Raw genomic sequence first — 12,551 nt, forward strand, 5'->3', positions numbered from 1 at the left:
ATTACCTTGTACTCATACTGTGCTGTGTGATCTCCATGCTCCATCCAGTGACTAAGCATTACCTTGTACTCATACTGTGCTGTGTGATCTCCATGCTTCATCCAGTGACTAAGCATTACCTTGTACTCATACTGTGCTGTGTGATCTCCATGCTTCATCCAGTGACTAAGCATTACCTTGTACTCATACTGTGCTGTGTGATCTCCATGCTCCCCTCCAGTGACTAAGCATTACCTTGTACTCATACTGTGCTGCGTGATCTCCATGCTCCCATCCAGTGACTAAGCATTACCTGGTACTCATACTGTGCTGTGTGATCTCCATGCTCCATCCAGTGACTAAGCATTACCTTGTACTCATACTGTGCTGTGTGATCTCCATGCTCCATCCAGTGACTAAGCATTACCTTGTACTCATACTGTGCTGTGTGATCTCCATGCTCCATCCAGTGACTAAGCATTACCTTGTACTCATACTGTGCTGTGTGATCTCCATGCTCCCATCCAGTGACTAAGCATTACCTTGTACTCATACTGTGCTGTGTGATCTCCATGCTCCATCCAGTGACTAAGCATTACCTTGTACTCATACTGTGCTGTGTGATCTCCATGCCTCCCCTTCAGTGACTATGCATTACCCTGTACTCATACTGTGCTGTGTGATCTCCATGCTCCATCCAGTGACTAAGCATTACCTTGTACTCATACTGTGCTGTGTGATCTCCATGCTCCATCCAGTGACTAAGCATTACCTTGTACTCATACTGTGCTGTGTGATCTCCATGCTCCATCCAGTGACTAAGCATTACCTTGTACTCATACTGTGCTGTGTGATCTCCATGCTCCCATCCAGTGACTGAGCATTACCTTGTACTCATACTGTGCTGTGTGATCTCCATGCTCCATCCAGTGACTAAGCATTACCTTGTACTCATACTGTGTTGTGTGATCTCCATGCTCCCATCCAGTGACTAAGCATTACCTTGTACTCATACTGTGCTGTGTGATCTCCATGCTCCATCCAGTGACTAAGCATTACCTTGTACTCATACTGTGCTGTGTGATCTCCATGCTCCCCTCCAGTGACTAAGCATTACCTTGTACTCATACTGTGCTGTGTGATCTCCATGCTCCATCCAGTGACTAAGCATTACCTTGTACTCATACTGTGCTGTGTGATCTCCATGCTTCCATCCAGTGACTAAGCATTACCTTGTACTCATACTGTGCTGCGTGATCTCCATGCTTCCATCCAGTGACTAAGCATTACCTTGTACTCATACTGTGCTGTGTGATCTCCATGCTCCCCTCCAGTGACTAAGCATTACCTTGTACTCATACTATGCTGTGTGATCTCCATGCTCCATCCAGTGACTAAGCATTACCACTCATACTGTGCTGTGTGATCTCCATGCTGCCATCCAGTGACTAAGCATTACATTGTACTCATACTGTGCTGTGTGATCTCCATGCTCCATCCAGTGACTAAGCATTACCTTGTACTCATACTGTGCTGTGTGATCTCCATGCTCCCCTCCAGTGACTAAGCATTACCTGGTACTCATACTGGGCTGTGTGATCTCCATGCTCCCATCCAGTGACTAAGCATTACCTTGTACTCATACTGTGCTGTGTGATCCCCATGCTCCATCCAGTGACTAAGCATTACCTTGTACTCATACTGTGCTGTGTGATCTCCATGCTCCATCCAGTGACTAAGCATTACCTTGTACTCATACTGTGCTGTGTGATCTCCATGCTCCCCTCCAGTGACTAAGCATTACCTTGTACTCATACTGTGCTGTGTGATCTCCATGCTCCATCCAGTGACTAAGCATTACCTTGTACTCATACTGTGCGGTGTGATCTCCATGCTCCCCTCCAGTGACTAAGCATTACCTTGTACTCATACTGTGCTGTGTGATCTCCATGCTCCATCCAGTGACTAAGCATTACCTTGTACTCATACTGTGCTGTGTGATCTCCATGCTCCCATCCAGTGACTAAGCCTTACCTTGTACTCATACTATGCTGTGTGATCTCCATGCTCCCATCCAGTGACTAAGCATTACCTTGTACTCATACTGTGCTGCGTGATCTCCATGCTCCATCCAGTGACTAAGCATTACCTTGTAATCATACTGTGCTGCGTGATCTCCATGCTCCATCCAGTGACTAAGCATTACCTTGTACTCATACTGTGCTGTGTGATCTCCATGCTCCCCTCCAGTGACTAAGCATTACCTTGTACTCATACTGTGCTGTGTGATCTCCATGCTGCATCCAGTGACTAAGCATTACCTTGTACTCATACTGTGCTGTGTGATCTCCATGCTCCCATCCAGTGACTAAGCATTACCTTGTACTCATACTGTGCTGTGTGATCTCCATGCTCCATCCAGTGACTAAGCATTACCTTGTACTCATACTGTGCTGTGTGATCTCCATGCTCCCCTCCAGTGACTAAGCATTACCTTGTACTCATACTGTGCTGCGTGATCTGGGATTCTATGTGGGCATTTATGCACAAAGTGACAGCGAGACCGAGTTTCTGACTCTGAGCGATTAACCCAATCATGGACTAACCCTTGCGGTCCTTGACAGTGACCACGTCCCCATCCATGTAAGAGTGTGGCCATGCTCCTGTCCCTGTAAGAGCATGGCCTCTCCCCCATCTGTGTTAAAGCGTGGCTGCTCCCCCCTGTCTATGTAAGAGCATGGCCATGCCCCCATCCCTGTAAGAGCATGGCTGTGTCCCCCTGTCTATGTAAGAGCGTGGCTGCACCCCCCTGTGTATGTAAAAGTGTGGCCGTGCCTCCATCCCTGTAAGAGCATGGCTGTGCCCCATCCCTGTAAGAGCGTGGCTGCGCCCCCCTGTCTATGTAAGAGCGTGGCTGCACCCCCCTGTGTATGTAAAAGTGTGGCCGTGCCTCCATCCCTGTAAGAGCATGGCTGTGCCCCCCTGTCTATGTAAGAGTGTGGCTGTGCCCCCATCCCTGTAAGAGCATGGCTGCACCCCATCCCTGTAGGAGCGTGGCTGCGCCCCCCTGTCTATGTAAGAGTGTGACTGCGCCCCCCTGTCTATGTAAGAGCGTGGCTGTGCCCCCATCCCTGTAAGAGCATGGCTGCACCCCATCCCTGTAGGAGCGTGGCTGCGCCCCCCTGTCTATGTAAGAGTGTGACTGCGCCCCCCTGTCTATGTAAGAGCGTGGCTGCGCCCCCCTGTCTATGTAAGAGCGTGGCTGCGCCCCCCTGTCTATGTAAGAGCGTGGCTGTGCCCCCATCCCTGTAAGAGCGTGGCTGCGCCCCCCTGTCTATGTAAGAGTGTGGCTGTGCCCCCATCCCTGTAAGAGCATGGCTGCACCCCATCCCTGTAAGAGCGTGGCTGCGCCCCCCTGTCTATGTAAGAGTGTGGCTGTGCCCCCATCCCTGTAAGAGCATGGCTGCACCCCATCCCTGTAGGAGCGTGGCTGCGCCCCCCTGTCTATGTAAGAGCGTGGCTGTGCCCCCATCCCTGTAAGAGCATGGCTGCACCCCATCCCTGTAGGAGCGTGGCTGCGCCCCCCTGTCTGTGTAAGAGCGTGGCCGCACAGGAACTGTGACCTGCACAGTAGCAGAGTCATTCATGCACAAGCAGCTCCATTCTACAGCACTGGTGTGGGCTATTGTTGCTCCTGCACAGTACGGCTGTGCACAGACAGGGGGCAGCTGGGAAGAAGAAGCATCAGTCAGTGTGCTGCAGGAGGATCAGAGACAATATGGAACCCCCCCCCCTTCTAACTGCCCACCCCGAGTTATCTCGTTTTCTAGCTGCTGCCTCCCTATCGCCTCATGTGCAGTGCAGGGAGCACGTGATATTTACCTGATCCAGATGCAGGGTCAGCTCTCCTCTACCACCACCAAGCAGCTCTGTAAAGCTGACATCCTCCTTCGGGTCTCCATCACGTCATATTATGTCAGCCTTAAAGCGCCACTCAGTGGTGGAGAGACGACCCTGCATCTGGATCAGGTAAATATCAAGTGCTCCCTGAACTGCTCTCCTTTAGACTGGGGGAGGCGCCGCAATGCATATTGACAGATATGACAAGAGCAGCTCATGCTCTGTGGAGCGGCAGGAGCAGCAGGAGCGGCTGAGTGCTGCAGTATTATGAGGACATCTTCTTTGCCAGTCTAGAACCAAACACTGATCAGCTGTGATTGGACCAACGCTTGGAGAGACAAGAAGGCTAAATAATGACAGATTCTCTATGGTTGCATAAAAGGGATTTAATATGGAGATGTCAGAATATTGTTATGGATTACGTGCTCACCCATATTATTCAGCCTTTTATGGGATTTCACCCGCAGTTTTGGTAGAATAATGTCACAGGACCTTCATATGTTTTTCCCAGAATGTCTTCCAAGTCAAGGATGGTGATTGTTGCTACATCAAATGGACTTGAATTACGACCCAGTCTCCCTTCTGCCCACTTTGTCCCATCTCGTCTTACACAACAGAACGCACTCCAGTAAAAGTCTGGCACATTGACACGGTCCCGCAGCCATTTACCCTCTGTGGGGCTAAACCCGGAGACAATGACCCCACTGAGGACATGTGTCTGGTTGCAGGATGGTAGCATCCGATCTCGTAGGAAAGTCTCATATTGGTTCCATGTTCCACTGTTAAAGGTGGACTCCTGAGGAGCCATGTTGGTGTAGGCGAAAGTGGAGAGCTGAGAGTTGCTGCTGTGGTGCATGCTGGGATTGACGTGACCACGGCTTAGACCAGAATTCCTATAGTCATCATTCACACCTTGGCTCTCTATCACAGAATCTAGATTACTCTTCATCAAGCTGTCTGATGGCTGAAGCATGTCTGGACTGGAAATCTCTGCCAGCTAGAGAAAGACGGAGACAATTCAAAGCTCATTTACAAAAATAAATTATATTTTAGTCTCAGACAGTGTGAAAATGATTTACAATATCCATTTGTATCTAGAAGAACTTCCCTCATAATAACATCAACTCCTAAAGCTCGCTGTCCCTGGGAGAACTTCCCTCACAATAACCTCAACTCCTAAAGCTCACTGTCCCTGGGAGAACTTCCCTCATAACCACCTCAACTCCTAAAGCTCACTGTCCCTGGGAGAACTTCCCTCATAACCACCTCAACTCCTAAAGCTCACTGTCCCTGGGAGAACTTCCCTCATAACCACCTCAACTCCTAAAGCTCACTGTATCTGGGAGAACTTCCCTCATAATAACCTCAACTCCTAAAGTTTACTGTCCCTGGGAGAACTTCCCTCATAATAACCTCAACTCCTAAAGCTCGCTGTATCTGGGAGAACTCCCCTCATAATAACCTCAACTACTAAAGCTCACTGTCCCTGGGAGAACTTCCCTCATAATAACCTCAACTCCTAAAGCTCGCTGCATCTGGGAGAAGTTCCCTCATAATAACCTCAACTGCTAAAGCTCGCTGTCCCTGGGAGAACTTCCCTCATAATAACCTCAACTCCTGAAGCTCACTGTCCCTGGGAGAACTTCCCTCATAATAACCTCAACTCCTAAAGCTTGCTGTCCTTGGAAGAACTTCTTTCACAATAACCTCAACTCCTAAAGCTCACTGTCCCTGGGAGAACTTTCCGCATAATAACCTCAACTCCTAAAGCTCACTGTCCCTGGAAGAACTTCCTTCACAGTAACCTCAACTCCTAAAGCTTGCTATCCCTGGGAGAACTTCCCTCATAATAACCTCAACTCCTAAAGCTCACTGTCGCTGGGAGAACTTCCCTCATAATAACCTCAGCTCCTAAAGCTCACTGTCCCTGGGAGAACTTCCCTCATAATAACCTCAACTCCTAAAGCTCGCTGTATCTGGCAGAACTCCCCTCATAATAACCTCAACTCCTAAAGCTCGCTGTATCTGGGAGAAGTTCCCTCATAATAACCTCAACTGCTAAAGCTCGCTGTCCCTGGGAGAACTTCCCTCATAATAACCTCAACTCCTAAAGCTTGCTGTCCTTGGAAGAACTTCTTTCACAATAACCTCAACTCCTAAAGCTCACTGTCCCTAGGAGAACTTTCCGCATAATAACTTCAACTCCTAAAGCTCGCTGTCCCTGGAAGAACTTCCTTCACAGTAACCTCAACTCCTAAAGCTTGCTATCCCTGGGAGAACTTACCTCACAATAACCTCAACTCCTAAAGCTCACTGTCCCTGGGAGAACTTCCCTCATAATAACCTCAACTCCTAAAGCTCACTGTCCCTGGAAGAACTTCCTTCACAGTAACCTCAACTCCTAAAGCTTGCTATCCCTGGGAGAACTTCCCTCATAATAACCTCAACTCCTAAAGCTCACTGTCGCTGGGAGAACTTCCCTCATAATAACCTCAGCTCCTAAAGCTCACTGTCCCTGGGAGAACTTCCCTCATAATAACCTCAACTCCTAAAGCTCGCTGTATCTGGCAGAACTCCCCTCATAATAACCTCAACTCCTAAAGCTCGCTGTATCTGGGAGAAGTTCCCTCATAATAACCTCAACTGCTAAAGCTCGCTGTCCCTGGGAGAACTTCCCTCATAATAACCTCAACTCCTAAAGCTTGCTGTCCTTGGAAGAACTTCTTTCACAATAACCTCAACTCCTAAAGCTCACTGTCCCTGGGAGAACTTTCCGCATAATAACTTCAACTCCTAAAGCTCGCTGTCCCTGGAAGAACTTCCTTCACAGTAACCTCAACTCCTAAAGCTTGCTATCCCTGGGAGAACTTACCTCACAATAACCTCAACTCCTAAAGCTCACTGTCACTGGGAGAACTTCCCTCATAATAACCTCAACTCCTAAAGCTCACTGTCTCTGGGAGAACTTCCCTCATAATAACTCAACTCCTAAAGGTCGCGATATCTGGGAGAACTCCCCTCATAATAACCTCAACTCCTAAAGCTCACTGTCTCTGGGAGAACTTCCCTCATAATAACTCAACTCCTAAAGCTTGCGATATCTGGGAGAACGTCCCTCATAATAACCTCAACTCTTAAAGCTCGCTGTATCTGGGAGAAGTTCCCTCATAATAACCTCAACTGCTAAAGCTCGCTGTCCCTGGGAGAACTTCCCTCATAATAACCTAAACTCCTAAAGCTCGCTGTATCTGGGAGAAGTTCCCTCATAATAACCTCAACTGCTAAAGCTCGCTGTATCTGGGACAACTTCCCTCATGATAACCTCAACTCCTAAAGCTCACTGTCCCTGGGAGAACTTCCCTCATAATAACCTAAACTCCTAAAGCTCGCTGTATCTGGGAGAAGTTCCCTCATAATAACCTCAACTGCTAAAGCTAGCTGTCCCTGGGAGAACTTCCCTCATAATAAACTCAACTCCTAAAGCTCACTGTCGCTGGGAGAACTTCCCTCATAATAACCTCAGCTCCTAAAGCTCACTGTCCCTGGGAGAACTTCCCTCATAATAACCTCAACTCCTAAAGCTCGCTGTATCTGGCAGAACTCCCCTCATAATAACCTCAACTCCTAAAGCTCGCTGTATCTGGGAGAAGTTCCCTCATAATAACCTCAACTGCTAAAGCTCGCTGTCCCTGGGAGAACTTCCCTCATAATAACCTCAACTCCTAAAGCTTGCTGTCCTTGGAAGAACTTCTTTCACAATAACCTCAACTCCTAAAGCTCACTGTCCCTAGGAGAACTTTCCGCATAATAACTTCAACTCCTAAAGCTCGCTGTCCCTGGAAGAACTTCCTTCACAGTAACCTCAACTCCTAAAGCTTGCTATCCCTGGGAGAACTTACCTCACAATAACCTCAACTCCTAAAGCTCACTGTCCCTGGGAGAACTTCCCTCATAATAACCTCAACTCCTAAAGCTCACTGTCCCTGGAAGAACTTCCTTCACAGTAACCTCAACTCCTAAAGCTTGCTATCCCTGGGAGAACTTCCCTCATAATAACCTCAACTCCTAAAGCTCACTGTCGCTGGGAGAACTTCCCTCATAATAACCTCAGCTCCTAAAGCTCACTGTCCCTGGGAGAACTTCCCTCATAATAACCTCAACTCCTAAAGCTCGCTGTATCTGGCAGAACTCCCCTCATAATAACCTCAACTCCTAAAGCTCGCTGTGTCTGGGAGAAGTTCCCTCATAATAACCTCAACTGCTAAAGCTCGCTGTCCCTGGGAGAACTTCCCTCATAATAACCTCAACTCCTAAAGCTTGCTGTCCTTGGAAGAACTTCTTTCACAATAACCTCAACTCCTAAAGCTCACTGTCCCTGGGAGAACTTTCCGCATAATAACTTCAACTCCTAAAGCTCGCTGTCCCTGGAAGAACTTCCTTCACAGTAACCTCAACTCCTAAAGCTTGCTATCCCTGGGAGAACTTACCTCACAATAACCTCAACTCCTAAAGCTCACTGTCACTGGGAGAACTTCCCTCATAATAACCTCAACTCCTAAAGCTCACTGTCTCTGGGAGAACTTCCCTCATAATAACTCAACTCCTAAAGGTCGCGATATCTGGGAGAACTCCCCTCATAATAACCTCAACTCCTAAAGCTCACTGTCTCTGGGAGAACTTCCCTCATAATAACTCAACTCCTAAAGCTTGCGATATCTGGGAGAACGTCCCTCATAATAACCTCAACTCCTAAAGCTCGCTGTATCTGGGAGAAGTTCCCTCATAATAACCTCAACTTCTAAAGCTCGCTGTCCCTGGGAGAACTTCCCTCATAATAACCTAAACTCCTAAAGCTCGCTGTATCTGGGAGAAGTTCCCTCATAATAACCTCAACTGCTAAAGCTCGCTGTATCTGGGACAACTTCCCTCATGATAACCTCAACTCCTAAAGCTCACTGTCCCTGGGAGAACTTCCCTCATAATAACCTAAACTCCTAAAGCTCGCTGTATCTGGGAGAAGTTCCCTCATAATAACCTCAACTGCTAAAGCTAGCTGTCCCTGGGAGAACTTCCCTCATAATAAACTCAACTCCTAAAGCTCACTGTCGCTGGGAGAACTTCCCTCATAATAACCTCAGCTCCTAAAGCTCACTGTCCCTGGGAGAACTTCCCTCATAATAACCTCAACTCCTAAAGCTCGCTGTATCTGGCAGAACTCCCCTCATAATAACCTCAACTCCTAAAGCTCGCTGTATCTGGGAGAAGTTCCCTCATAATAACCTCAACTGCTAAAGCTCGCTGTCCCTGGGAGAACTTCCCTCATAATAACCTCAACTCCTAAAGCTTGCTGTCCTTGGAAGAACTTCTTTCACAATAACCTCAACTCCTAAAGCTCACTGTCCCTAGGAGAACTTTCCGCATAATAACTTCAACTCCTAAAGCTCGCTGTCCCTGGAAGAACTTCCTTCACAGTAACCTCAACTCCTAAAGCTTGCTATCCCTGGGAGAACTTACCTCACAATAACCTCAACTCCTAAAGCTCACTGTCCCTGGGAGAACTTCCCTCATAATAACCTCAACTCCTAAAGCTCACTGTCCCTGGAAGAACTTCCTTCACAGTAACCTCAACTCCTAAAGCTTGCTATCCCTGGGAGAACTTCCCTCATAATAACCTCAACTCCTAAAGCTCACTGTCGCTGGGAGAACTTCCCTCATAATAACCTCAGCTCCTAAAGCTCACTGTCCCTGGGAGAACTTCCCTCATAATAACCTCAACTCCTAAAGCTCGCTGTATCTGGCAGAACTCCCCTCATAATAACCTCAACTCCTAAAGCTCGCTGTGTCTGGGAGAAGTTCCCTCATAATAACCTCAACTGCTAAAGCTCGCTGTCCCTGGGAGAACTTCCCTCATAATAACCTCAACTCCTAAAGCTTGCTGTCCTTGGAAGAACTTCTTTCACAATAACCTCAACTCCTAAAGCTCACTGTCCCTGGGAGAACTTTCCGCATAATAACTTCAACTCCTAAAGCTCGCTGTCCCTGGAAGAACTTCCTTCACAGTAACCTCAACTCCTAAAGCTTGCTATCCCTGGGAGAACTTACCTCACAATAACCTCAACTCCTAAAGCTCACTGTCACTGGGAGAACTTCCCTCATAATAACCTCAACTCCTAAAGCTCACTGTCTCTGGGAGAACTTCCCTCATAATAACTCAACTCCTAAAGGTCGCGATATCTGGGAGAACTCCCCTCATAATAACCTCAACTCCTAAAGCTCACTGTCTCTGGGAGAACTTCCCTCATAATAACTCAACTCCTAAAGCTTGCGATATCTGGGAGAACGTCCCTCATAATAACCTCAACTCCTAAAGCTCGCTGTATCTGGGAGAAGTTCCCTCATAATAACCTCAACTTCTAAAGCTCGCTGTCCCTGGGAGAACTTCCCTCATAATAACCTAAACTCCTAAAGCTCGCTGTATCTGGGAGAAGTTCCCTCATAATAACCTCAACTGCTAAAGCTCGCTGTATCTGGGACAACTTCCCTCATGATAACCTCAACTCCTAAAGCTCACTGTCCCTGGGAGAACTTCCCTCATAATAACCTAAACTCCTAAAGCTCGCTGTATCTGGGAGAAGTTCCCTCATAATAACCTCAACTGCTAAAGCTCGCTGTCCCTGGGAGAACTTCCCTCATAATAACCTAAACTCCTAAAGCTCGCTGTATCTGGGAGAAGTTCCCTCATAATAACCTCAACTGCTAAAGCTCGCTGTATCTGGGACAACTTCCCTCATGATAACCTCAACTCCTAAAGCTCACTGTCCCTGGGAGAACTTCCCTCATAATAACCTAAACTCCTAAAGCTCGCTGTATCTGGGAGAAGTTCCCTCATAATAACCTCAACTGCTAAAGCTCGCTGTCCCTGGGAGAACTTCCCTCATAATAACCTCAACTCCTAAAGCTCGCTGTCCCTGGGAGAACTTCCCTCATAATAACCTAAACTCCTAAAGCTCGCTGTCCCTGGGAGAACTTCCCTCATAATAACCTCAACTCCTAAAGCTCACTGTCCCTGGGAGAACTTCCCTCATAATAACGTCAACTCCTAAAGCTTGCTGTCCTTGGAAGAACTTCTTTCACAATAACCTCAACTCCTAAAGCTCACTGTCCCTGGGAGAACTTTCCGCATAACAACTTCAACTCCTAAAGCTCGCTGTCCCTGGAAGAACTTCCTTCACAATAACCTCAACTCCTAAAGCTTGCTATCCCTGGGAGAACTTCCCTCATAATAACCTCAACTCCTAAAGCTCACTGTCCCTGGGAGAACTTCCCTCATAATAACTCAACTCCTAAAGCTCGCTGTCCCTGGGAGAACTTCCCTCATAACAACCTCAACTCCTAAAGCTCGCTGTCCCTGGGAGAACTTCCTTCACAGCTTCACTCACTCATCCTCTCCTCCACCCCAGCTTCACTCACTCTCCCTCTTCCTCCACCCCAGCTTCACTCACTCTCCCTCTCCTCCACCACAGCTTCACTCACTCTTCCTCTCCTCCACCTCAGCTTCACTCACTCTCCCGTTTCATCTTTTACCACCACAGTTTACTTTAAGTAATTTTTCCCCATACAATTGTCATGATGTTGGACAATGCAGTACAGTGTACATCCTGCAACATGTATACATGCCTTGATCAGCGGATTGAGGGTGTTTACTGTTGCCCTGGGTGTGTGCGTGTTGCTCAGTTAGAGGCGGAAATCGCAGAGCTAAATGAGCATCTCGCAACACTGAGACGCATACACAACATGGAGAAGAGCTGGGATCTCACGATCCAGACACTGGATGGAACCGTTGAAGATGAGGTGGGTGGAGTAAAGCCAGAGCAAGAAGCAGAGGTAGCCGCTAGTTGTATCACAGTTAGAAGGGGTAGGGGAAAGAGTGGCAGGGAGGCTAGTCCTGAGCTGTCACTCCCTAATAAGTATGCTTGTTTGCGTAATATTGGGGAGGATGATTCTGGAGTAGCAATGCTGCAGCAGGATGTGCTCCTTAGCAACCAAGGGGCAGACTGCTGTAACGAGAAAGGGAATAGGAGTGCAGCTAAGGCTAGACAGGTACTGGTGGTAGGGGATTCAATTATTAGGCACACAGATAGGGTAATCTGTTGAAGAAACCGTGAATGCCGTACAGTCTGTTGCCTCCCGGGTGCTCGGGTTCGGCATGTAGTGGAAAGAATTGACAGATTATTGGGTGGGGCTGGGGAAGACCCAGCTGTCATGGTACACATTGGCACCAATGACAAAGTTAGTGGGAGATGGAAGGTCCTCAAAAACGGTACTTTTCAGGTACTTGGAGATAAACTTAAAGCAGGGACCTCCAAGGTGGTGTTTTCTGAAATATTGCCAGTGCCACGTGCTACATCTGAGAAACAGAGGGAGCTTAGGGAGTTAAATAAGTGGCTGAGAAATTGGTGTAGGAAGGAGGGGTTTGGGTTCCTGGAGAACTGGGCAGACTTTGCAGTCGGCTACAGGTTCTACAGCAGAGATGGGCTGCACCTTAATGGGGAGGGTGCAGCTGCATTGGGGGAGAAGATGGCTAAATGGTTGGAGGAGATTTTAAACTAGGATCTGGGGAGAGGCAGGAGGGTAAAGTCTCAATATGTAGACAAGATAAGGTAAAAAGACAA

General features: G+C 47.8%; 1 protein-coding gene across 1 annotated transcript in view; it reads right to left on the reverse strand.

Annotated features, from left to right (window-relative positions):
• Positions 1 to 4,336: 4,336 nt before the first annotated feature.
• Positions 4,337 to 12,551, reverse strand: part of LOC137544764 (endonuclease domain-containing 1 protein-like) — a 74,562-nt gene continuing 66,347 nt past the window's right edge. Inside the window, exon 2 of the mRNA XM_068265857.1 lies at positions 4,337 to 4,876. Coding sequence (XP_068121958.1) covers positions 4,337 to 4,876 — 540 coding nt within the window. The remainder of the gene's footprint in view (positions 4,877 to 12,551) is intronic.

The sequence above is a fragment of the Hyperolius riggenbachi genome, chromosome 1, assembly GCF_040937935.1.
Source record: "Hyperolius riggenbachi isolate aHypRig1 chromosome 1, aHypRig1.pri, whole genome shotgun sequence".
Classification (NCBI taxonomy): domain Eukaryota; kingdom Metazoa; phylum Chordata; class Amphibia; order Anura; family Hyperoliidae; genus Hyperolius; species Hyperolius riggenbachi.